This window comes from Gymnodraco acuticeps, unplaced genomic scaffold, assembly GCF_902827175.1.
Source record: "Gymnodraco acuticeps unplaced genomic scaffold, fGymAcu1.1, whole genome shotgun sequence".
Classification (NCBI taxonomy): domain Eukaryota; kingdom Metazoa; phylum Chordata; class Actinopteri; order Perciformes; family Bathydraconidae; genus Gymnodraco; species Gymnodraco acuticeps.
In genome coordinates this window covers 1961360-1984704 of record NW_022990565.1, presented here as the reverse complement: position 1 = coordinate 1984704, position 23345 = coordinate 1961360, and the positions used below count along the sequence as shown (strand labels likewise).

At 40.4% G+C, this 23345-nt stretch overlaps 2 protein-coding genes and 2 long non-coding RNA genes across 5 annotated transcripts; all 4 read right to left on the bottom strand.

Annotated features, from left to right (window-relative positions):
* Positions 1-485: 485 nt before the first annotated feature.
* Positions 486-1567, bottom strand: LOC117553728 (extensin-like). Its single transcript, XM_034227777.1, has 3 exons — positions 1553-1567; positions 1075-1446; positions 486-971 (listed from the first exon to the last, which is right to left on the bottom strand). The coding sequence occupies exons 1-3, from the start codon at positions 1565-1567 to the stop codon at positions 486-488; spliced, it is 873 nt and encodes a 290-aa protein (XP_034083668.1).
* A 204-nt stretch (positions 1568-1771) lies between these two features.
* LOC117553710 lies at positions 1772-2233 on the bottom strand. Its single transcript, XR_004570189.1, has 3 exons — positions 2105-2233; positions 1974-2017; positions 1772-1888 (listed from the first exon to the last, which is right to left on the bottom strand). It is a non-coding gene; the product is annotated as an uncharacterized LOC117553710 (long non-coding RNA).
* Positions 2234-4224: 1991 nt separating this feature from the next.
* LOC117553709 (sporozoite surface protein 2-like) lies at positions 4225-19213 on the bottom strand. Of its 2 annotated transcripts, XM_034227751.1 has the most exons (5): positions 19125-19213; positions 18994-19037; positions 17747-18908; positions 4380-4673; positions 4225-4295 (listed from the first exon to the last, which is right to left on the bottom strand). In XM_034227751.1, the coding sequence occupies exons 1-4, from the start codon at positions 19145-19147 to the stop codon at positions 4406-4408; spliced, it is 1497 nt and encodes a 498-aa protein (XP_034083642.1). In that variant the 5' UTR covers positions 19148-19213; the 3' UTR covers positions 4225-4295; positions 4380-4405. The 2 variants fall into 2 exon arrangements, with proteins under 2 accessions (XP_034083642.1, XP_034083641.1); XM_034227750.1 differs by lacking the exons at positions 4225-4295; positions 4380-4673 and adding an exon at positions 17172-17242 and having other exon boundaries at positions 17327-18908.
* On the bottom strand, positions 5524-6514 carry LOC117553711. The gene is made up of 3 exons (XR_004570190.1): positions 6099-6514; positions 5968-6011; positions 5524-5882 (listed from the first exon to the last, which is right to left on the bottom strand). It is a non-coding gene; the product is annotated as an uncharacterized LOC117553711 (long non-coding RNA).
* Positions 19214-23345: the final 4132 nt, after the last annotated feature.

Here is a 23345-nt window from a genome sequence, read left to right as displayed (position 1 = left end):
GTGAAGAACATTCTTAGTCAAGTCTTTTAAACTTGCTGGTCAATACATATATTTGCATACACATTACTGTGAGCTGCTGTTCACAATGTTATTGTACCTAGCCAGGAAAACAAACCCCTGAAGTTCAAAGGAAACAAGCAAGTGGTTGTGGACATGTTCAGGAAGTAAGGGTGCAGCACTGTCTACAGCACAGCACACAAGTCAAGTTTCAAATAACATCCAAAGAGAGTGTGTTCCAAGTATTTTATTAAATTCAAAGTTGATGCCAGTTCAGACTTCTTCCAGGCACAGTTCAGGGAACCTGAGAACAGAAAATACAATTTAGAACATTTGCAAAGCATTTCCCATTACTTCATTGTAAGCAAGTCTTTAAGTTAATCCCAACTACAGTTAGGAAGGTCAATGAGGTCTGGTTCTACACTGGCACCAGTTGCATGCGGCCACCTGGGCTGGTACGGGAATGGCATTTGGAATTACTCTCAAAACTACTTGGGTGCCAGATCAAAGTGCGAGTTTGAGTCAGTGGGCTGCACATTAGAGCCAGAAGCAACCACTTCCTTGGGAAGGAAAGTTTCCACATGCCCAGCTTTTACTTTGGAGCACACCCATTGCAGGGGTTTGCCTGCTGAAGGGTTTGAAGGGTATGAGGGCCTGGTAGGGCTTGGCCTGCTAGAGGATTTCGAAGGGTAGGAGGCGGTAGGGGCTGGCATGCTGAGGATTTGAAGGTAGGAAGGCTGCTGGGGTTTTGGCCGGGTACCTAGACTGCCAGGGGATTTGAAGGGTCGGCAGGCTGGTAGGGCTTGGCCTGCTGAGGATTCGAAGGGTATGAAGGCCGGTAGGGCTTGGCCTGCTGAGGATTTGAAGGGTAGGCAGGATGCTGGGGTTTGGGTTGGTACCGAGACTGCAGGGGACTTGAAGGGTTGGTAGCCCGCTGGGGATTTCAAAGGGTTTGCTGGCTGGTAGGGCTTGGCCTGCACATTAGAGTCAGAAGAAACACTTCCTTCGGAAGGAAAGTACCACATGCCAGCTTTACTTTGGAGCACCCCTTGCAGGGGTTCGGTTGCTGAGGCTTGCCTGTTGAGGATTTGAATGGTAAGAAGGCTGCTGGGGTTTTGGCTGGTACCTAGACAGCAGGGGACTTGAAGGGTTGGTAGCCCGCTGGGGATTCAAAGGGTAGGCTGGCTGGTAGGGCTTGGCCTGCTGAGGATTTGAAGGGTATGAAGGCTGGTAGGGCTTGGCCTGCTGAGGATTTGAAGGCTGGTAGGGCTTGGCCTGCTGAGGATTTGAAGGGTAGGAGGGCTGGTTGGGCTTGGTCTGCTGGGGTTTGGGCTGGTACCAAGACTGCAGGGGATTTGAAGGGTTGGCGGCCTGCTGAGGTTTGGGCTGGTGGGGCTTAGGGTTGTAGCCGGCCTGCTGGGGCTTTGGAAGGTTTTTGGGCTTCTGGGGCTTGAGTAGGGACCAGAGTGCATCACAATTGCAGAACTTGAAGCAATACCAGATTGAAAAGAGTTTGGATTATGGGGCAAAGGGAAAGCCCACGGGGCAGCTTTGCTTGGAAGGACACCATTTGCACTAGGGTTAGCTTGAGGTAGTTGGTTTGGCTTACGAATTATTGGTTGGCTTGGCCCGTAACTAGAAACACTTCCCTCAGGACTGTAACCAACCTACTTGCCTTCCATGAGAGCCACTATAACCTCCTGCACTTGGTGCAGCAGCTGGCTTCAGAGTCTCAGATAAAGCCCCATCAGCATGAAAGGGTGAATAACTACCCAAACCCTCTCAGGCTGTGCTGAACTATCATCACTGGAAGTGGAAGCGGGTTTAAGGCTTCTTGAAAAATCAAAGTGAGGTGTAATGCCACTGGAGCCTCCACTTCTGTAGCTGAGTGCTAAAAGGAGAACACATTTTTTAAAAGACAGCCTTAGAGGAAAATTATACATTTCAATTGCAGCTTGTGAACCATAAATCCTTACCCTTTGCTTGCTGCCCAAAAATCAAGAGTGAGATCACAAGAACTCTAAGAAAAGAGGAATTAAACATGAGCCAACCAAAAACAGTTAAGTAGAATAAATATAAGAAATCTGCCAAAATAAGAATATCTTACCTCACACACAATCCAAAACCCATTTTTGTTGTAAAACTGAAACCAAACAGTCTGTAAGCGGTGTGCAGCAAATACAAAAATAATCTATTATTTCAGATTCATGACTGCTGCAAAGACAGTGGTCCTTTTAAAGTGTCGTTTCATGAGCTGACCAATCATCGCACTGATGAAGTCATTGGAATCAGCTTGGGAACTCCGCCCTCTGGCAACCTGGGCAGGTGTCCACACTTTAGCTAATTTGACACATTCAACATTTCATTCTGTCAGCAGATCTGATTCAAAAGTCAGTTTAACCAAATGATAACCTTTACCTGGCCGCTAGGCAAAATTCCCCTGACAGGCGATAATAGTTTGATCGTAGTTTTGTTTTTGTTTATTGAGGTTTTGATTTAATTTTCCTCCTTCAATTCCACAGAGGTTTTAGTAAGACCCAGAAACTAAGACCTAAAAAGTGTAAGCTTTTGATCTTAAAACACTATGAAATGACAAGCTGTATTCAAATCAAACACATATATATATATGTATACATATTAACATATGTTTAAGATTTAATTTATATATATGTTCCACTGCAAATAAGATATTGTTCTCTTCCACTGAAGTTGAGATCTTATGGGACCTTTTACCACTGTATGATTACTTACAAACAAATGTTCTTGTGATTTGAAAATGATTTTGGAAGTGTTTTGGCTTATTGAAAACCACATATTTTATATCACTGCTTATAATTAGACTCAATTACTGTAAATGTTCTTTCCTCCAAGCAGCCATTGATTATAGGGCCCTATAAAAGTCACCTGCAGTGACTGAAAGCACTTTTAGGAGCACACTTATGGTTTTCAGTAAAGAGAGACACAGCTGACAAAGACACAAACTATTTTATTAGCCATCATTCATGATACTGGTTTCACAAAAAATGTAATTCAAACAATGTTTCATTATTTTTTACATTACAAAGAAAATAAACTATTTCTATGTCCCAACATTTACCATTATTTCAATTGCTAGATATTTTAATATAAATATTATAGCAATATATAACATATTATATATATGAGCATAACACATGTAGATACATCATTCTTAAAACACCAACTGAGAGCCACTAATTGAGGCGATACTGCTAAAATAGGGAGGTAGAAGTAATGATTTAGACTGGAGTAAAGAGTATAGTAAAATATACACATTTAAATTGAAAAAGGAAATAATTTAGAACTGTACATAGAGAGAAGGAAGATGGAAAGAAGGATAGAGGAAAGAAAGAAAAAGCTGAGTTTGAGGCCGAGGCAGAGAGCCAGCTCGTTCTTCTGGATCTTTCCGTCTCCGTTGATGTCGCAGTGACCCATCAGAGCTTTCCTGAACTTGTCCAGGTCTGTGCCACTGATGCTGGGCTGGAGGAGAGGGTCGGGGGGTGGAAGAGTTACAGAGAGGTCAGAAGACTCCTGATGAATGACACTGACTGATATCTGATCAATAACATTGTGTATCAGCTCTGTATATAAGGGAATGTAAGGGCACCTTCACCAGCTCCATCATATCTTTGACAAATCCATCCACCTCAGGGCCCTCCAGCTCACCCGTCTTACTCTATAGAAGGAGGCATACTTTTTAATTCTCTCAGTGTTTGTTTTTGATTAACAGTTACACACATGCCTAACAGGACCTATACACATTAGGCCCGAAATACAAACATATGCATTATATGACATCAATTCAGCAGCATGGAATAAAGCATAAACTGCAATGTTTCTGAAGATGTTGTTTTAAGTGATACAAGTTTGTCATGTGTAGTCCAATAAACCTCATTAGGAGTCTGACACTTTGAAATAATATTGGACACTCATCCTTGAAAGTTCTCATAGCCTTTAAGTCATCAAACTTTCAAATGTTAAGTGAAGAACATTCTTAGTCAAGTCTTTTAAACTTGCTGGTCAATACATATATTTGCATACACATTACTGTGAGCTGCTGTTCACAATGTTATTGTACCTAGCCAGGAAAACAAACCCCTGAAGTTCAAAGGAAACAAGCAAGTGGTTGTGGACATGTTCAGGAAGTAAGGGTGCAGCACTGTCTACAGCACAGCACACAAGTCAAGTTTCAAATAACATCCAAAGAGAGTGTGTTCCAAGTATTTTATTAAATTCAAAGTTGATGCCAGTTCAGACTTCTTCCAGGCAAGTTCAGGAACCTGAGAACAGAAAATACAATTTAGAACATTTGCAAAGCATTTCCCTTACTTCATTGTAGCAATCTTTAAGTTAAACCAACTTACAGTTAGGAAGGTCAATGATGTCTGTTCTACACTGGCACCAGTTGCTGCGGCCACCTGGGCTGGTACGGGAATGGCATTGGAATTTCTCTCAAACTACTTGGGTCAAGATTCAAGTGCGAGTTTGAGTCAGTGGGCTGCACATTAGAGCCAGAAGCAACACTTCCTTGGGAAGGAAAGTTCCACATGCCAGCTTTACTTTGGAGCACCCATTGCAGGGGTTTGGCCTGCTGAGGGTTTGAAGGGTATGCGGGCTGGTAGGGCTTGGCCTGCTGGGGATTCGAAGGGTAGGAAGGCCGGTAGGGCTTTGGCCTGCTGAGGATTTGAAGGGTAGGAAGGCTGCTGGGGTTTTGGCCGGTACCTAGACTGCAGGGGATTTTGAAGGGTCGGCAGGCTGGTAGGGCTTGGCCTGCTGAGGATTCGAAGGGTATGAAGGCCGGTAGGGCTTGGCCTGCTGAGGATTTGAAGGGTAGGCAGGATGCTGGGGTTTGGGTTGGTACCGAGACTGCAGGGGACTTGAAGGGTTGGTAGCCCGCTGGGGATTCAAAGGGTTTGCTGGCTGGTAGGGCTTGGCCTGCACATTAGAGTCAGAAGAAACACTTCCTTCGGAAGGAAAGTACCACATGCCAGCTTTACTTTGGAGCACCCCTTGCAGGGGTTCGGTCTGCTGAGGCTTGGCCTGTTGAGGATTTGAATGGTAAGAAGGCTGCTGGGGTTTTGGCTGGTACCTAGACAGCAGGGGGACTTGAAGGGTTGGTAGCCCGCTGGGGATTCAAAGGGTAGGCTGGCTGGTAGGGCTTGGCCTGCTGAGGATTTGAAGGGTATGAAGGCTGGTAGGGCTTGGCCTGCTGAGGATTTGAAGGGTATGAAGGCTGGTAGGGCTTGGCCTGCTGAGGATTTGAAGGGTAGGAGGGCTGGTTGGGCTTGGTCTGCTGGGGTTTGGGCTGGTACCAAGACTGCAGGGGATTTGAAGGGTTGGCGGCCTGCTGAGGTTTGGGCTGGTGGGGCTTAGGGTTGTAGCCGGCCTGCTGGGGCTTTGGACGGTTTTTTGGGCTTCTGGGGCTTGGAGTAGGGGACCAGAGTGCATCACAATTGCAGAACTTGAAGCAATACCAGACTGAAAAGAGTTTGGATTATGGGGCAAAGGGAAAGCCCATGGGGCAGCTTTGCTTGGAAGGACACCATTTGCACTAGGGTTAGCTTGAGGTAGTTGGTTTGGCTTACGAATTATTGGTTGGCTTGGCCCGTAACTAGAAACACTTCCCTCAGGACTGTAACCACCTACTTGCCTTCCATGAGAGCCACTATAACCTCCTGCACTTGGTGCAGCAGCTGGCTTCAGAGTCTCAGATAAAGCCCCATCAGCATGAAAGGGTGAATAACTACCCAAAACCCTCTCAGGCTGTGCTGAACTATCATCACTGGAAGTGGAAGAGGGTTTAAGGCTTCTTGAAAAATCAAAGTGAGGTGTAATGCCACTGGAGCCTCCACTTCTGTAGCTGAGTGCTAAAAGGAGAACACATTTTTTAAAAGACAGCCTTAGAGGAAAATTATACATTTCAATTGCAGCTTGTGAACCATAAATCCTTACCCTTTGCTTGCTGCCCAAAAGTCAAGAGTGAGATCACAAGAACTCTAAGAAAAGAGGAATTAAACATGAGCCAACCAAAAACAGTTAAGTAGAATAAATATAAGAAATCTGCCAAAATAAGAATATCTTACCTCACACACAATCCAAAACCCATTTTTGTTGTAAAACTGAAACCAAACAGTCTGTAAGCGGTGTGCAGCAAATACAAAAATAATCTATTATTTCAGATTCATGACTGCTGCAAAGACAGTGGTCCTTTTAAAGTGTCGTTTCATGAGCTGACCAATCATCGCACTGATGAAGTCATTGGAATCAGCTTGGGAACTCCGCCCTCTGGCAACCTGGGCAGGTGTCCACACTTTAGCTAATTTGACACATTTCAACATTTCATTCTGTCAGCAGATCTGATTCAAAAGTCAGTTTAACCAAATGATAACCTTTACCTGGCCGCTAGGCAAAATTCCCCTGACAGGCGATAATAGTTTGATCGTAGTTTTGTTTTTGTTTATTGAGGTTTTGATTTAATTTTCCTCCTTCAATTCCACAGAGGTTTTAGTAAGACCCAGAAACTAAGACCTAAAAAGTGTAAGCTTTTGATCTTAAAACACTATGAAATGACAAGCTGTATTCAAATCAAACACATATATATATATGTATACATATTAACATATGTTTAAGATTTAATTTATATATATGTTCCACTGCAAATAAGATATTGTTCTCTTCCACTGAAGTTGAGATCTTATGGGACCTTTTACCACTGTATGATTACTTAAAAACAAATGTTCTTGTGATTTGAAAATGATTTTGGAAGTGTTTTGGCTTATTGAAAACCACATATTTTATATCACTGCTTATAATTAGACTCAATTACTGTAAATGTTCTTTCCTCCAAGCAGCCATTGATTATAGGGCCCTATAAAAGTCACCTGCAGTGACTGAAAGCACTTTTAGGAGCACACTTATGGTTTCAGTAAAGAGAGACACAGCTGACAAAGACACAAACTATTTTATTAGCCATCATTCATGATACTGGTTTCACAAAAAATGTAATTCAAACAATGTTTCATTATTTTTTACATTACAAAGAAAATAAACTATTTCTATGTCCCAACATTTACCATTATTTCAATTGCTAGATATTTTAATATAAATATTATAGCAATATATAACATATTATATATATGAGCATAACACATGTAGATACATCATTCTTAAAACACCAACTGAGAGCCACTAATTGAGGCGATACTGCTAAAATAGGGAGGTAGAAGTAATGATTTAGACTGGAGTAAAAGAGTATAGTAAAATATACACATTTAAATTGAAAAAGGAAATAATTTAGAACTGTACATAGAGAGAAGGAAGATGGAAAGAAGGATAGAGGAAAGAAAGAAAAAGCTGAGTTTGAGGCCGAGGCAGAGAGCCAGCTCGTTCTTCTGGATCTTTCCGTCTCCGTTGATGTCGCAGTGACCCATCAGAGCTTTCCTGAACTTGTCCAGGTCTGTGCCACTGATGCTGGGCTGGAGGAGAGTGTGAAGTAAAAACTTCTTTGCAGCAATGTTGAGCGCATCATCAAATGAGGGAAACTGGATTCGCCTGTCAATACACTGATATTTATTGAGAGACAGACAATTACATACGGCCGGGAACTCATCCTAGTTTCACACTGTCCTTGTGCTCCACCAAGGTAATCTCTGCCCCAAAAGCCACAAAACATCTAACCAACACGGGGAGAGGCGGGCTCCCAGAAAGCCCGCGTATAATCAATAGCCGATGCGAGACAATGGTCTGCTTGTCTCAAAGAGATGCTGCCAGGTCAACCCCCCACGGACATAGGAGAAGCGTTTGACCTGTGACCTCAACCTATAGAGGAGTCTCTGACTGACTACAAGCAGATGTTTGCAGTATCACAGATTCTATAAAACAATAAGAAACTCTATAAACAGATCAGATGAAAATATTCTCTTACAGATTCACTCTTTTTATCAATCTATTGATAACCAATTAACATTAGTCTAAGAATATTTCAGTCAATACTTAAAATCAATAAGCGTCTTCAGAGTTGGGTGGGCTCAGATACATTCATTACATTAAAAATAGAACAAGATTGAAAAACATTTCAATCACCCTGATTGAACACAGTCAATCATAATAAAAATCATCTCTCTTCAGTGCTTGGCATCTTTTGTCAAAAGGCACAATAATAAACACATGAAATACAACAATATTATAGCAAAATATATGTTTCAAAAATAAGATATTTTATCATTTATCACTCAGTTAATCTCATTCATCAAACACAAATTCTAAATCATCTTACATCTCAAAGATTTACTTTAAGGCAATTACTTATTAAAACACAATTAGAATTTAGGATTTATAATAAATCCAATTGAGGTATTAAATCAGAATCATGAGAGATCCAGCTAAGGTTCCTAGTTAAGGTATACATTCACAGTGATGAATCGATCAATCTGTAATCTGTAAAGTTACAGTGTCCTCAATCTTTAACATTACTTTACGTTTACTTCATTACGCTTTATTCAAGAGTAAGGCATGATATTTAATTAATTACATTACTTCAACTATCAATCATTATGTCATTTCAAAATCTGAAGGGAAAACTAAACAATTCTCAAAATGTTTAACAATCTGAAGAATCAAACATTTTATTGTATAACGACCTGAAAAGGAAAAAATCAAAACATCTGTTCTTTATTCAGAGCATCAACTGTAATCAATATCAAAACATCTGTTCTTTATTCAGAGCATCAACTGTAATCAATATCAAAAAAAATGTTCTTACCTGGTAATGATTAAGGATAGTAACATTGTCTGTTATAATATTAGAAATATCTTATTGTCCAATACCTTATAAATCTGAAAATATCAATTAATTAATTAGTTTAGTGTGAAAGTGTAATCTGATAAAATATATTTATCACCACTATTTAACACATATCTGTTCATTGGGAATACAAAAACAATCATTAATTGTACATCTGTAATCATCTGGTCATTCAATTCAAATGTTATCTTTGTACGAGAGCTAGAAGACATGTTTTCCTCCTCTCTTTATGACACAGAATGTCTGGTGTGTAAAGGCATCCTGATACTGTAGATTAGCACTGAGGTGCTGATTGGCTCAAAACTCTTCTTCATCAGAGCGCCATAACTCAATTATCTGTAGATTAGCACTGAGGTGCTGATTGGCTCAAAACTCTTCTTCATCAGAGCGCCATATCTCAATCCCCCCCAATTGCTCTGCTTTTGTGGCTCAATTCAGTGAGCACTTTATGATCTCCCAATGAAACAGAGGCTCATCTGCCTGCATTCCTTCTGCTATCTGCTTGAGAGCAGTGCACCTGCCTATTCCAAGTGGCACATCCAGATGCCCCCCCCCCCTGTGATGGGAGAGGTTATGAAAACATCTGCTCCTCCAAGAAACATGAAAACCTTGTATGACGACCTCTGAAACCATCGCTCGTCCTGCGAGCGAAAATGAAGAAGCATCCTATCTCATCAGAAAGTTGAAGATTAGAATCCTCTCATCTCGAACAACCTCCTTGCCCGTGGATAAGTTGCTCTCTGCAGCCGCAGAGTGTGATCCTCTCTCTCTGACCCTTGGCCTTCAGAGCTCTCCTAGTTATTGGGTTAACACTTGATAGGGATGTTTTCCTGAGTGCAGACAACTCAAGGTAATGGATTAGCACATTATCATTCAATTACAAAAATAGGATAGGCCCCCTCAGAATGATTTGGGAGCCTTCCTGAGACATGCACATTATAAATGTAAGGTTTGTGTTAGTCATTTAACATGCAAGAATCATATACTCATCAGTCCAAAGCAGAGAAATGTTATTTTAAGTTAAATGTGAGCTAGTCCCTGTGGAATAACCCTTTCTCAATGATTCTAAATGTTATATTAATTCACCATTTACCGTTTGATCAAGGATTAGTTTATCAGAAGTACATTTCCTCTTCCATAAAACATAGGTTTGAGAAATGAATGTTCCAATATGAAATCAATTTCTCAATTTCTCAATATAATTTGACTCTTCCCCTCTTTTCTTACATATTGTCACATATGAAATAATAACTCAGGAGTCTATTTAAGCATGGTATTGTCTATATAAGCTATTAATCGAGAAAACTCAGAGTGAGTATGCAACTCGCAAATATCTCTCCTCCTTCCTATCCCTCTTTACTCACTTTCCCATCTCTTTCTCTCTTATTTCTGTTAGATATGAAGGAAAAACATACAAGTCCATGTAAGCATCTGAGTTACCACCGTTACCAAACGGTGTGCCGTGAGGCAAGTCCGGGTGTGCCGTGGGATTTTGTGACAACCATACATTATTTTTTCAATATACAACTACACAAAAATAATCATTTATTTTTCAATTGACTATATCAGTACTTTGTAGGTTTATGTACGTAATCTGCGCGACTTGCGCGTCCACATCTCCACGTGCAGTGCTGCATAAACATGGCTGAGTCAGCGATAACTATCGAGGGGTGGAGGTATGCCCATTATTTTTTATATCACGCAGTCTATTCTTCTTCTCTGTCTTCCGGTTGTTGCCTGTATTAAATGACAAATACACACTACCGCCATGGATTTGATATGAACGAGGCGGCAGTTAGCAGCTAGCGGCTAGCTAGTAATGATGTAGTGATATCGGTAATATTAACTCCATTTAATACAACATTTACGGTACAAGATTCAATCATACAGCCCATGTAGTATGACAATGAATTACAGCAAACATGTGCAATATATCCATTATTACAGCTCCGTGGGATGGCAGTAAGACGATATGGATCCGTTCCCATTGTGCATCCATGGGTAAAGATAAACGCAACTCACATTGGTTCCTCATACAGCATCTCTGTAAACTACGTGTATTCACTGAATTTCACTCTCTGCCTTTAACGCTCGTTGTAGCTCCAAAAGCTCCAGCCAGAGCCTGGCTCCAGCACCCTCCCTGTGAGCACAGTGTGCTCTGATTGGTCGGGACACGTAACATGAACGTGCCGGGCTGCGCGGTCCCGTGGATTAGATGCGCGTTCATAATGCAGAGGGAAATAACTCTCAGAATAACGTTATTAGCAAATGTTTTACAACTTGAGGAACGAATGTTTTTTAATAAGGGCTATACAAGTGTTCATACTGGGTAGTTTATTTAGTTAAAAAAATTATCCAACGAGTTACAGACCACTCTTTCCCCATGTAAGTCAATGGGAAAAGTGTTTTCGGGCCTGGCAACCAAACCGGAAGTGTAGTACCGCCGTTTGGCCAGCACGAATATTTTCATCTGAGTCCGGCGCACGACCTGGGGGCTTGACTACCGCCGCCTGCTGGTAAGGAAAGTTATTGCCACTCACGCATGCGCAGTTTGTACGTGCTCGGCGAGGAAAGTAACGAGTAAAGTACCGAGTTACTTTATGTAGATAGTAACGAAGTAGTGTAATATATTACATTTTTTTTTAAAGTAATACATTTATAATTTGTAGTTCCGGACCATGGACAATGCAGCTTCCTTGCATTGACAGTTGTCTGTGCTGAATTTCTGCTGAGTTTCTTTTGCCTCATTTTCTATTTTGTGACCTGTCTGGTGTAAATGAGTGTGTTGCTGGTTTGATGAAGCCTAATTTGATAAAGTTTCAAATTAATTTCGGAAATATTTCGTAATATAGTTGTCTTTGTCACATTTTATTTGGCATTAGTAAATAATTATGCACATTTACAGATACTTTACATAATATGAGTGATAACACGTGTTATCAGGGCTATCTTTTCACAATAGGTGTGCCTTGAGATTTTTTTTTTTTTGTCCTTTGGTGTGCCTTGGGCACAACAAAGTTTGGGAACCACTGGCATAAATGATAGTGGGCGTCTGAGGGTGTCATTACTGAGAAATGTCAAAGAAATTCAAAACCTTACATTTTAAAACAGGTTTGCATTCCTCCACTTAAGGTGACGTTATCATTGGAAACAATAAAAACGAACTATTTTGATGTAGAATTTATAAATTGAATCGTTAGAGCAGAACAAAATGGTTGTATTGTAGCCTGAGTTCCGTGCAGCCCTAGTTTCAACAGGTGTAAACATGGTCCATATAATGTGAATACATGCAGAAGTAGACAGTAAGAGGCCCCTGACATCAGGCGTATTTGTTAAAATAGTAGGGGCTCTTCACTCTGCATAGCAGTATGAATAGCCTTAAAAAAACAAACAACCCACTCCGTGGTAACGAGAGTCATATTTCTGACCCATATGCCCTAAGTGAAGCCGTTAGTCTCATCTAACTGACCCAAGGGTTGGTGCTGGTGTGACAGTTCCAAGTGTTCAGAATTCCAGCTTCCAGTTCATGGCTCGGTGGGGGGGAGCAGACCCACGTGAGACAGTGTCAATGGCTGTATTATTCAGTGTGAGGAGCGTCATTCTCTCTGGGAGCAGGAAATGGTGTCCATTCTCGGACCAAACCATTAATGTCATGTAGAGCAGCCATAGCATCTCTGTGACTGCACTCAGCCGGACTGTAGCAGGGTAGAACTGGGTGACTCTTAGTGAAGCTGTCCAACGCCATTAGACAAAATGGAACCACGTGCTAACAAAAAGGACACAGGGTCATAAATGTCTCTCTTTACCATTGGCCTAATCATAAACAAATTAGTGGGAAAAATGTGGAACACTAATCCATCATGTGGAATGTTGAGTTAATTTAAATAATTACTTATGGGTTGAAATCAAATTAACATTAACATTAGAACCAAAGTCAGTTAACAAATTTGACTTGCACAGATCAGTAATCAATACACCATTTTTTTTAGCTCCATGATGAAAACGATAACAGGCAGGGATGCAAAATTGTCATCAATAAAATATTATTGGGGTATGGACAGGGTTGCTAACTTTGGGTACCTGGCTGGAGTGAGATTTTGATATCATGGGTTTAATTACACACATGCGCACGAAGTGACTGCTATCGTGTCCGTAGCGGGACCTTAGCATATATTTAGGATATATATATATAATATATATATACAAATACACAATATTGGACACAGACTATAAAGGGCACACAGTTTCATTAAATAATGAAAGTCAAACACATGTTTGTTTCCACTGTTTTATTGTGTGCCTGTCGCGAAAAGCAACTTATTGACTTATCGGCTCCCGAGTATTTGTGTTAGATAATCTATGGTAGGGCTAACCCATACAGTGGTGGGGCTCAAATCAGTATTTGAAATGTAATTACATACACGCTATATCGCCCCCTTGTCAGTGAAACGCCACGCGTGAGGTTTAGAATATTTCCCTGTCTCAATCCAAATTGAACTGTATGAAATTAAAATAAAAAAAAACCATTTGTCTTGTAGTAAATAAAAAGGCGACCTGGAGCCAATCCTGCCATTTCCTCACAAGTGAAAGAGTTCACATGCTGAAAACCCAACCCCCGCAGGGGGTCTGGGGGGATTCTCCCCCAGGAGATTTTTGAAATACTAACATAAAATACACATTCTCTCTTTTAGAGGAAACAATAAATCCATCTATAACTACGCGACATATTTAAATGAAGCTGAAACTGCTGCTCCTCCCATAGGGAAGAGGCTGTGTGAATTACTTCGAATTACTTTGAAATTACCCCATTGTTCTTTGTGTCAAAATGGAAGGTTTCTGGCTAACGTTAGCTTAGGTACTCAGATCTTGTTCTTGAGTACAAGTAGAAGTACCAGAGTGTAGGAATACTAAGTTACAGTAAAAGTACTGCATTCAAAATGTTACTCAAGTAAAAGTATAAAAGTATTGTCATCAAAATATAGTGAAAATAGCGACAGTAAAAGTAGTCGTTGTGCAGATTGGTTTATTCCAGAATACTATATATGATATGTTTTATAATGATTGATCATGAAAGTGTTCTCAAAGCTGGTAAAGGAGAAGCTAGTTTGAATGACTTTGTATACTGCATACGGTAGCTGGTGGATTCACTCCAGGTGGAACTAAAGTCTGATTAAACACTTGATTAGATTTCACATCATTCATCCACATCTGAAAGTAACTAAAGGTATTAAATACATGTAGTGGAGTAAAAGTACACCATTTACCACTGAACTGTAGTGGAGTAGAAAAATAAAGCAGCAAAACATTTTAGATACTCAAATAAAGTACCAGTATTTCAAAATTGTGCCCAAGTATAGTACTTGTTAAGTTTATGAACTTAGTTACTTTACACCAGTGGCTATACTGATAGAAAGACTAAGCCATGCACAGAGGCATGAAAATACATTTTGAAAATGCTCAACAGTACTGGCAAAATTATAAACTGACTGCTGCAATTAGATGTTCCTCTTTGTGCTGTGGTCATAAAACCCCCAATGGGTCGCGCCGTGGTCTGCTTCAGATTATCTTCTCCTTCCAGAGGTCACGCCTGTCTCTGACCCCGTGTCTTGCGTTTTATTTTATTTTCTTCTTCTGCAGCACCAAGCAGAGTATAGAAAAGGATGTTGAACTATATTTAAAACTGTAATTGAACTTCAACTCATATCCATTATCTGATTCCAGTGGCCAGTTGGAAACAGATAATGACAAAGTTTTCATTTTGCATCAATCGTGCAAAAAGGTTCAATCACCATTGTGTCTAAGTCTTGTCTTATCTGCTTTGTTTCGGAACGTGTTCAATACATTAGGTTATTTTATTTTCATTATTACCATACAATACATAGATTAAGAATAAATGAAACAAATAATACAACATTGACCTATTTGAGCAGACAGATGACCCGCAGTTATGCCTCTGAGGTTCCCGGGTGTAAAACAGAGGCTTTTTTTGCTATTTATTTTCCTTTTGCGGAAATTTAGATTCATTTTACCTTGGCTGTGGACTGATTAATTATTAGTTGTTAAAAAACATGCACAAGACGGCATATACAAACAAACACGAAACAATTATACAAACAAACATGAACCCGCAACAAATATCAGGTGACAGCTAAACTCATCCAGTTTAATTTTAATCCGAATTAGGGAAACTTCAGCGGGGGTAGGGAAATATCAGTACTTATTTTTACTTATTGTTTTTTTTATTTATTTATTTTTTTTTATTTTATTTTTTTTAAACAAAATCCAATTCAATAATCCGTAAGTTTATTAAACACAGTGTGAATGTAATATTCTGCCACCACCCTTCCCATTTAATAGCTCAATTTAGTTCTTGAGCTTATGGTGTGATTAACAGAAAATACAAGTCTGTGTTGTTAAACATTAATTCAGTTGATGAGCAATAAACTACCTTATTCTCAATCAAAACCACTATGCAAATGTAGTGGTAAAACTGCTCAACCGACCGAGAGCAGAGATATTAATTAATTTAATTAATTCTAAGAACGGAATCTGCTGAAGAGTAATAACCACATTATTCTCAATCAACAACCACTATGCTAATTTAGTGGTGCTCTGCCCTCCCCGATCCGGAGAGCAGAGACTTTTAATGAATTCAGTACCCTTTATTTGAACAACAGCCAAATTCAACAACCCCTCAGTTTATGAAACACAGCGTGACGTAATATTTCGTATCACGTTTCCCGTTAATAAGAGTTCTGTTTAGTTCCAAAACTCATAATGGTGCGATTTAAGAAGATACGACACTGTGCTTTGTTTATCCTCTGCTGCTCCCCACAGGGGGGGGGGAGGGGAATTACCCACACCCTCTTCCTGCAGCAGCAACAGGGTGATTTTGAGGCGAGTTGATTTAACTAGTTAAACCGTTGAAATCTCCAGAATTCGGCGATTCGTTTCAGTACAAATCTTTACATTGCTTTTAAACCGAAGTTCCACATTACTGATGCCCTCTTTAAGGTCTCTCCGAATATTTGCCGTGCACACACACAGAGGAAACCAAAAATATTGCATCTATCTGTTCCACAGGTAATTTTATACCGTCAATCACAGAGTCTGGCGAGGCAATGTCAAAATATAGATTTGAAATTACACTCACCAGCTCGACGATTTGTTGGTAACCGTTCGTGACACCAAAATGTGAAGTAAAAACTTCTTTGCAGCAATGTTGAGCGCATCATCAAATGAGGGAAACTGGATTCACCTGTAGATACACTGATATTTATTGAGAGACAGACAATTACATACGGCCGGGAAATCATCCTAGTTTCACACTGTCCTTGTGCTCCACCAAGGTAATCTCTGCCCCAAAAGCCACAAAACATCTAACCAACACGAGGAGAGGCGGGCTCCCAGAAAGCCCGCGTATAATCAATAGCCGATGCGAGACAATGGTCTGCTTGTCTCAAAGAGATGCTGCCAGGTCAACCCCCCACGGACATAGGAGAAGCGTTTGACCTGTGACCTCAACCTATAGAGGAGTCTCTGACTGACTACAAGCAGATGTTTGCAGTATCACAGATTCTATAAAACAATAAGAAACTCTATAAACAGATCAGATGAAAATATTCTCTTACAGAGAGGGTCGGGGGGTGGAAGAGTTACAGAGGTCAGAAGACTCCTGATGAATTACACTGACTGATATCTGATCAATAACATTGTGTATCAGCTCTGTATATAAGGGAATGTAAGGGCACCTTCACCAGCTCCATCATATCTTTGACAAATCCATCCACCTCAGGGCCCTCCAGCTCACCCGTCTTACTCTATAGAAGGAGGCATACTTTTTAATTCTCTCAGTGTTTGTTTTTGATTAACAGTTACACACATGCCTAACAGGACCTATACACATTAGGCCCAAAATACAAACATATGCATTATATGACATCAATTCAGCAGCATGGAATAAAGCATAAACTGCAATGTTTCTGAAGATGTTGTTTTAAGTGATACAAGTTTGTCATGTGTAGTCCAATAAACCTCATTAGGAGTCTGACACTTTGAAATAATATTGGACACTCATCCTTGAAAGTTCTCATAGCCTTTAAGTCATCAAACTTTCAAATGTTAAGTGAAGAACATTCTTAGTCAAGTCTTTTAAACTTGCTGGTCAATACATATATTTGCATACACATTACTGTGAGCTGCTGTTCACAATGTTATTGTACCTAGCCAGGAAAACAAACACCTGAAGTTCAAAGGAAACAAGCAAGTGGTTGTGGACATGTTCAGGAAGTAAGGGTGCAGCACTGTCTACAGCACAGCACACAAGTCAAGTTTCAAATAACATCCAAAGAGAGTGTGTTCCAAGTATTTTATTAAATTCAAAGTTGATGCCAGTTCAGACTTCTTCCAGGCAAGTTCAGGAACCTGAGAACAGAAAATACAATTTAGAACATTTGCAAAGCATTTCCCTTACTTCATTGTAGCAATCTTTAAGTTAAACCAACTTACAGTTAGGAAGGTCAATGATGTCTGTTCTACACTGGCACCAGTTGCTGCGGCCACCTGGGCTGGTACGGGAATGGCATTGGAATTTCTCTCAAACTACTTGGGTCAAGATTCAAGTGCGAGTTTGAGTCAGTGGGCTGCACATTAGAGCCAGAAGCAACACTTCCTTGGGAAGGAAAGTTCCACATGCCAGCTTTACTTTGGAGCACCCATTGCAGGGGTTTGGCCTGCTGAGGGTTTGAAGGGTATGCAGGCTGGTAGGGCTTGGCCTGCTGGGGATTCGAAGGGTAGGAAGGCCGGTAGGGCTTGGCCTGCTGAGGATTTGAAGGGTCGGCAGGCTGGTAGGGCTTGGCCTGCTGAGGATTCGAAGGGTATGAAGGCCGGTAGGGCTTGGCCTGCTGAGGATTTGAAGGGTAGGAAGGCTGCTGGGGTTTTGGCCGGTACCTAGACTGCAGGGGATTTGAAGGGTCGGCAGGCTGGTAGGGCTTGGCCTGCTGAGGATTCGAAGGGTATGAAGGCCGGTAGGGCTTGGCCTGCTGAGGATTTGAAGGGTAGGCAGGATGCTGGGGTTTGGGTTGGTACCGAGACTGCAGGGGACTTGAAGGGTTGGTAGCCCGCTGGGGATTCAAAGGGTTTGCTGGCTGGTAGGGCTTGGCCTGCACATTAGAGTCAGAAGAAACACTTCCTTCGGAAGGAAAGTACCACATGCCAGCTTTACTTTGGAGCACCCCTTGCAGGGGTTCGGTCTGCTGAGGCTTGGCCTGTTGAGGATTTGAATGGTAAGAAGGCTGCTGGGGTTTTGGCTGGTACCTAGACAGCAGGGGACTTGAAGGGTTGGTAGCCCGCTGGGGATTCAAAGGGTAGGCTGGCTGGTAGGGCTTGGCCTGCTGAGGATTTGAAGGGTATGAAGGCTGGTAGGGCTTGGCCTGCTGAGGATTTGAAGGGTATGAAGGCTGGTAGGGCTTGGCCTGCTGAGGATTTGAAGGGTAGGAGGGCTGGTTGGGCTTGGTCTGCTGGGGTTTGGGCTGGTACCAAGACTGCAGGGGATTTGAAGGGTTGGCGGCCTGCTGAGGTTTGGGCTGGTGGGGCTTAGGGTTGTAGCCGGCCTGCTGGGGCTTTGGACGGTTTTTGGGCTTCTGGGGCTTGGAGTAGGGACCAGAGTGCATCACAATTGCAGAACTTGAAGCAATACCAGACTGAAAAGAGTTTGGATTATGGGGCAAAGGGAAAGCCCACGGGGCAGCTTTGCTTGGAAGGACACCATTTGCACTAGGGTTAGCTTGAGGTAGTTGGTTTGGCTTACGAATTATTGGTTGGCTTGGCCCGTAACTAGAAACACTTCCCTCAGGACTGTAACCACCTACTTGCCTTCCATGAGAGCCACTATAACCTCCTGCACTTGGTGCAGCAGCTGGCTTCAGAGTCTCAGATAAAGCCCCATCAGCATGAAAGGGTGAATAACTACCCAAAACCCTCTCAGGCTGTGCTGAACTATCATCACTGGAAGTGGAAGAGGGTTTAAGGCTTCTTGAAAAATCAAAGTGAGGTGTAATGCCACTGGAGCCTCCACTTCTGTAGCTGAGTGCTAAAAGGAGAACACATTTTTTAAAAGACAGCCTTAGAGGAAAATTATACATTTCAAGTGCAGCTTGTGAACCATAAATCCTTACCCTTTGCTTGCTGCCCAAAAGTCAAGAGTGAGATCACAAGAACTCTAAGAAAAGAGGAATTAAACATGAGCCAACCAAAAACAGTTAAGTAGAATACATATAAGAAATCTGCCAAAATAAGAATATCTTACCTCACACACAATCCAAAACCCATTTTTGTTGTAAAACTGAAACCAAACAGTCTGTAAGCGGTGTGCAGCAAATACAAAAATAATCTATTATTTCAGATTCATGACTACTGCAAAGACAGTGGTCCTTTTAAAGTGTCGTTTCATGAGCTGACCAATCATCGCACTGATGAAGTCATTGGAATCAGCTTGGGAACTCCGCCCTCTGGCAACCTGGGCAGGTGTCCACACTTTAGCTAATTTGACACATTTCAACATTTCATTCTGTCAGCAGATCTGATTCAAAAGTCAGTTTAACCAAATGATAACCTTTACCTGGCCGCTAGGCAAAATTCCCCTGACAGGCGATAATAGTTTGATCGTAGTTTTGTTTTTGTTTATTGAGGTTTTGATTTAATTTTCCTCCTTCAATTCCACAGAGGTTTTAGTAAGACCCAGAAACTAAGACCTAAAAAGTGTAAGCTTTTGATCTTAAAACACTATGAAATGACAAGCTGTATTCAAATCAAACACATATATATATGTATACATATTAACATATGTTTAAGATTTAATTTATATATATGTTCCACTGCAAATAAGATATTGTTCTCTTCCACTGAAGTTGAGATCTTATGGGACCTTTTACCACTGTATGATTACTTAAAAACAAATGTTCTTGTGATTTGAAAATGATTTTGGAAGTGTTTTGGCTTATTGAAAACCACATATTTTATATCACTGCTTATAATTAGACTCAATTACTGTAAATGTTCTTTCCTCCAAGCAGCCATTGATTATAGGGCCCTATAAAAGTCACCTGCAGTGACTGAAAGCACTTTTAGGAGCACACTTATGGTTTCAGTAAAGAGAGACACAGCTGACAAAGACACAAACTATTTAATTAGCCATCATTCATGATACTGGTTTCACAAAAAATGTAATTCAAACAATGTTTCATTATTTTTTACATTACAAAGAAAATAAACTATTTCTATGTCCCAACATTTACCATTATTTCAATTGCTAGATATTTTAATATACATATTATAGCAATATATAACATATTATATATATGAGCATAACACATGTAGATACATCATTCTTAAAACACCAACTGAGAGCCACTAATTGAGGCGATACTGCTAAAATAGGGAGGTAGAAGTAATGATTTAGACTGGAGTAAAAGAGTATAGTAAAATATACACATTTAAATTGAAAAAGGAAATAATTTAGAACTGTACATAGAGAGAAGGAAGATGGAAAGAAGGATAGAGGAAAGAAAGAAAAAGCTGAGTTTGAGGCCGAGGCAGAGAGCCAGCTCGTTCTTCTGGATCTTTCCGTCTCCGTTGATGTCGCAGTGACCCATCAGAGCTTTCCTGAACTTGTCCAGGTCTGTGCCACTGATGCTGGGCTGGAGGAGAGTGTGAAGTAAAAACTTCTTTGCAGCAATGTTGAGCGCATCATCAAATGAGGGAAACTGGATTCGCCTGTCAATACACTGATATTTATTGAGAGACAGACAATTACATACGGCCGGGAACTCATCCTAGTTTCACACTGTCCTTGTGCTCCACCAAGGTAATCTCTGCCCCAAAAGCCACAAAACATCTAACCAACACGGGGAGAGGCGGGCTCCCAGAAAGCCCGCGTATAATCAATAGCCGATGCGAGACAATGATCTGCTTGTCTCAAAGAGATGCTGCCAGGTCAACCCCCCACGGACATAGGAGAAGCGTTTGACCTGTGACCTCAACCTATAGAGGAGTCTCTGACTGACTACAAGCAGATGTTTGCAGTATCACAGATTCTATAAAACAATAAGAAACTCTATAAACAGATCAGATGAAAATATTCTCTTACAGATTCACTCTTTTTATCAATCTATTGATAACCAATTAACATTAGTCTAAGAATATTTCAGTCAATACTTAAAATCAATAAGCGTCTTCAGAGTTGGGTGAGCTCAGATACATTCATTACATTAAAAATAGAACAAGATTGAAAAACATTTCAATCACCCTGATTGAACACAGTCAATCATAATAAAAATCATCTCTCTTCAGTGCTTGGCATCTTTTGTCAAAAGGCACAATAATAAACACATGAAATACAACAATATTATAGCAAAATATATGTTTCAAAAATAAGATATTTTATCATTTATCACTCAGTTAATCTCATTCATCAAACACAAATTCTAAATCATCTTACATCTCAAAGATTTACTTTAAGGCAATTACTTATTAAAACACAATTAGAATTTAGGATTTATAATAAATCCAATTGAGGTATTAAATCAGAATCATGAGAGATCCAGCTAAGGTTCCTAGTTAAGGTATACATTCACAGTGATGAATCGATCAATCTGTAATCTGTAAAGTTACAGTGTCCTCAATCTTTAACATTACTTTACGTTTACTTCATTACGCTTTATTCAAGAGTAAGGCATGATATTTAATTAATTACATTACTTCAACTATCAATCATTATGTCATTTCAAAATCTGAAGGGAAAACTAAACAATTCTCAAAATGTTTAACAATCTGAAGAATCAAACATTTTATTGTATAACGACCTGAAAAGGAAAAAATCAAAACATCTGTTCTTTATTCAGAGCATCAACTGTAATCAATATCAAAACATCTGTTCTTTATTCAGAGCATCAACTGTAATCAATATCAAAACATCTGTTCTTACCTGGTAATGATTAAGGATAGTAACATTGTCTGTTATAATATTAGAAATATCTTATTGTCCAATACCTTATAAATCTGAAAATATCAATTAATTAATTAGTTTAGTGTGAAAGTGTAATCTGATAAAATATATTTATCACCACTATTTAACACATATCTGTTCATTGGGAATACAAAAACAATCATTAATTGTACATCTGTAATCATCTGGTCATTCAATTCAAATGTTATCTTTGTACGAGAGCTAGAAGACATGTTTTCCTCCTCTCTTTATGACACAGAATGTCTGGTGTGTAAAGGCATCCTGATACTGTAGATTAGCACTGAGGTGCTGATTGGCTCAAAACTCTTCTTCATCAGAGCGCCATAACTCAATTATCTGTAGATTAGCACTGAGGTGCTGATTGGCTCAAAACTCTTCTTCATCAGAGCGCCATATCTCAATCCCCCCCAATTGCTCTGCTTTTGTGGCTCAATTCAGTGAGCACTTTATGATCTCCCAGTGAAACAGAGGCTCATCTGCCTGCATTCCTTCTGCTATCTGCTTGAGAGCAGTGCACCTGCCTATTCCAAGTGGCACATCCAGATGCCCCCCCCCCCTGTGATGGGAGAGGTTATGAAAACATCTGCTCCTCCAAGAAACATGAAAACCTTGTATGACGACCTCTGAAACCATCGCTCGTCCTGCGAGCGAAAATGAAGAAGCATCCCATCTCATCAGAAAGTTGAAGATTAGAATCCTCTCATCTCGAACAACCTCCTTGCCCGTGGATAAGTTGCTCTCTGCAGCCGCAGAGTGTGATCCTCTCTCTCTGACCCTTGGCCTTCAGAGCTCTCCTAGTTATTGGGTTAACACTTGATAGGGATGTTTTCCTGAGTGCAGACAACTCAAGGTAATGGATTAGCACATTATCATTCAATTACAAAAATAGGATAGGCCCCCTCAGAATGATTTGGGAGCCTTCCTGAGACATGCACATTATAAATGTAAGGTTTGTGTTAGTCATTTAACATGCAAGAATCCTATACTCATCAGTCCAAAGCAGAGAAATGTTATTTTAAGTTAAATGTGAGCTAGTCCCTGTGGAATAACCCTTTCTCAATGATTCTAGATGTTATATTAATTCACCATTTACCGTTTGATCAAGGATTAGTTTATCAGAAGTACATTTCCTCTTCCATAAAACATAGGTTTGAGAAATGAATGTTCCAATATGAAATCAATTTCTCAATTTCTCAATATAATTTGACTCTTCCCCTCTTTTCTTACATATTGTCACATATGAAATAATAACTCAGGAGTCTATTTAAGCATGGTATTGTCTATATAAGCTATTAATCGAGAAAACTCAGAGTGAGTATGCAACTCGCAAATATCTCTCCTCCTTCCTATCCCTCTTTACTCACTTTCCCATCTCTTTCTCTCTTATTTCTGTTAGATATGAAGGAAAAACATACAAGTCCATGTAAGCATCTGAGTTACCACCGTTACAAAACGGTGTGCCGTGAGGCAAGTCCGGGTGTGCCGTGGGATTTTGTGACAACC

Bases quoted from the DNA above. Each gene is read 5' to 3' on its own strand.
- LOC117553728 (XM_034227777.1), bottom strand. The intron at 972-1,074 runs GCAAGCCTCAGC...TCTAATGTGCAG, and splicing joins ACCATTCAAATCCTCAACAG to GCCAAGCCCTACCAGCCAGC.
- LOC117553709 (XM_034227750.1), bottom strand. From the start codon at position 19,147: ATGGGTTTTGGATTGTGTGTGAG. The intron at 19,038-19,124 runs GTAAGATATTCT...CTCTTTTCTTAG, and splicing joins GGTTTTGGATTGTGTGTGAG to AGTTCTTGTGATCTCACTCT. The intron at 18,909-18,993 runs GTAAGGATTTAT...TTCTCCTTTTAG, and splicing joins TTTTGGGCAGCAAGCAAAGG to CACTCAGCTACAGAAGTGGA.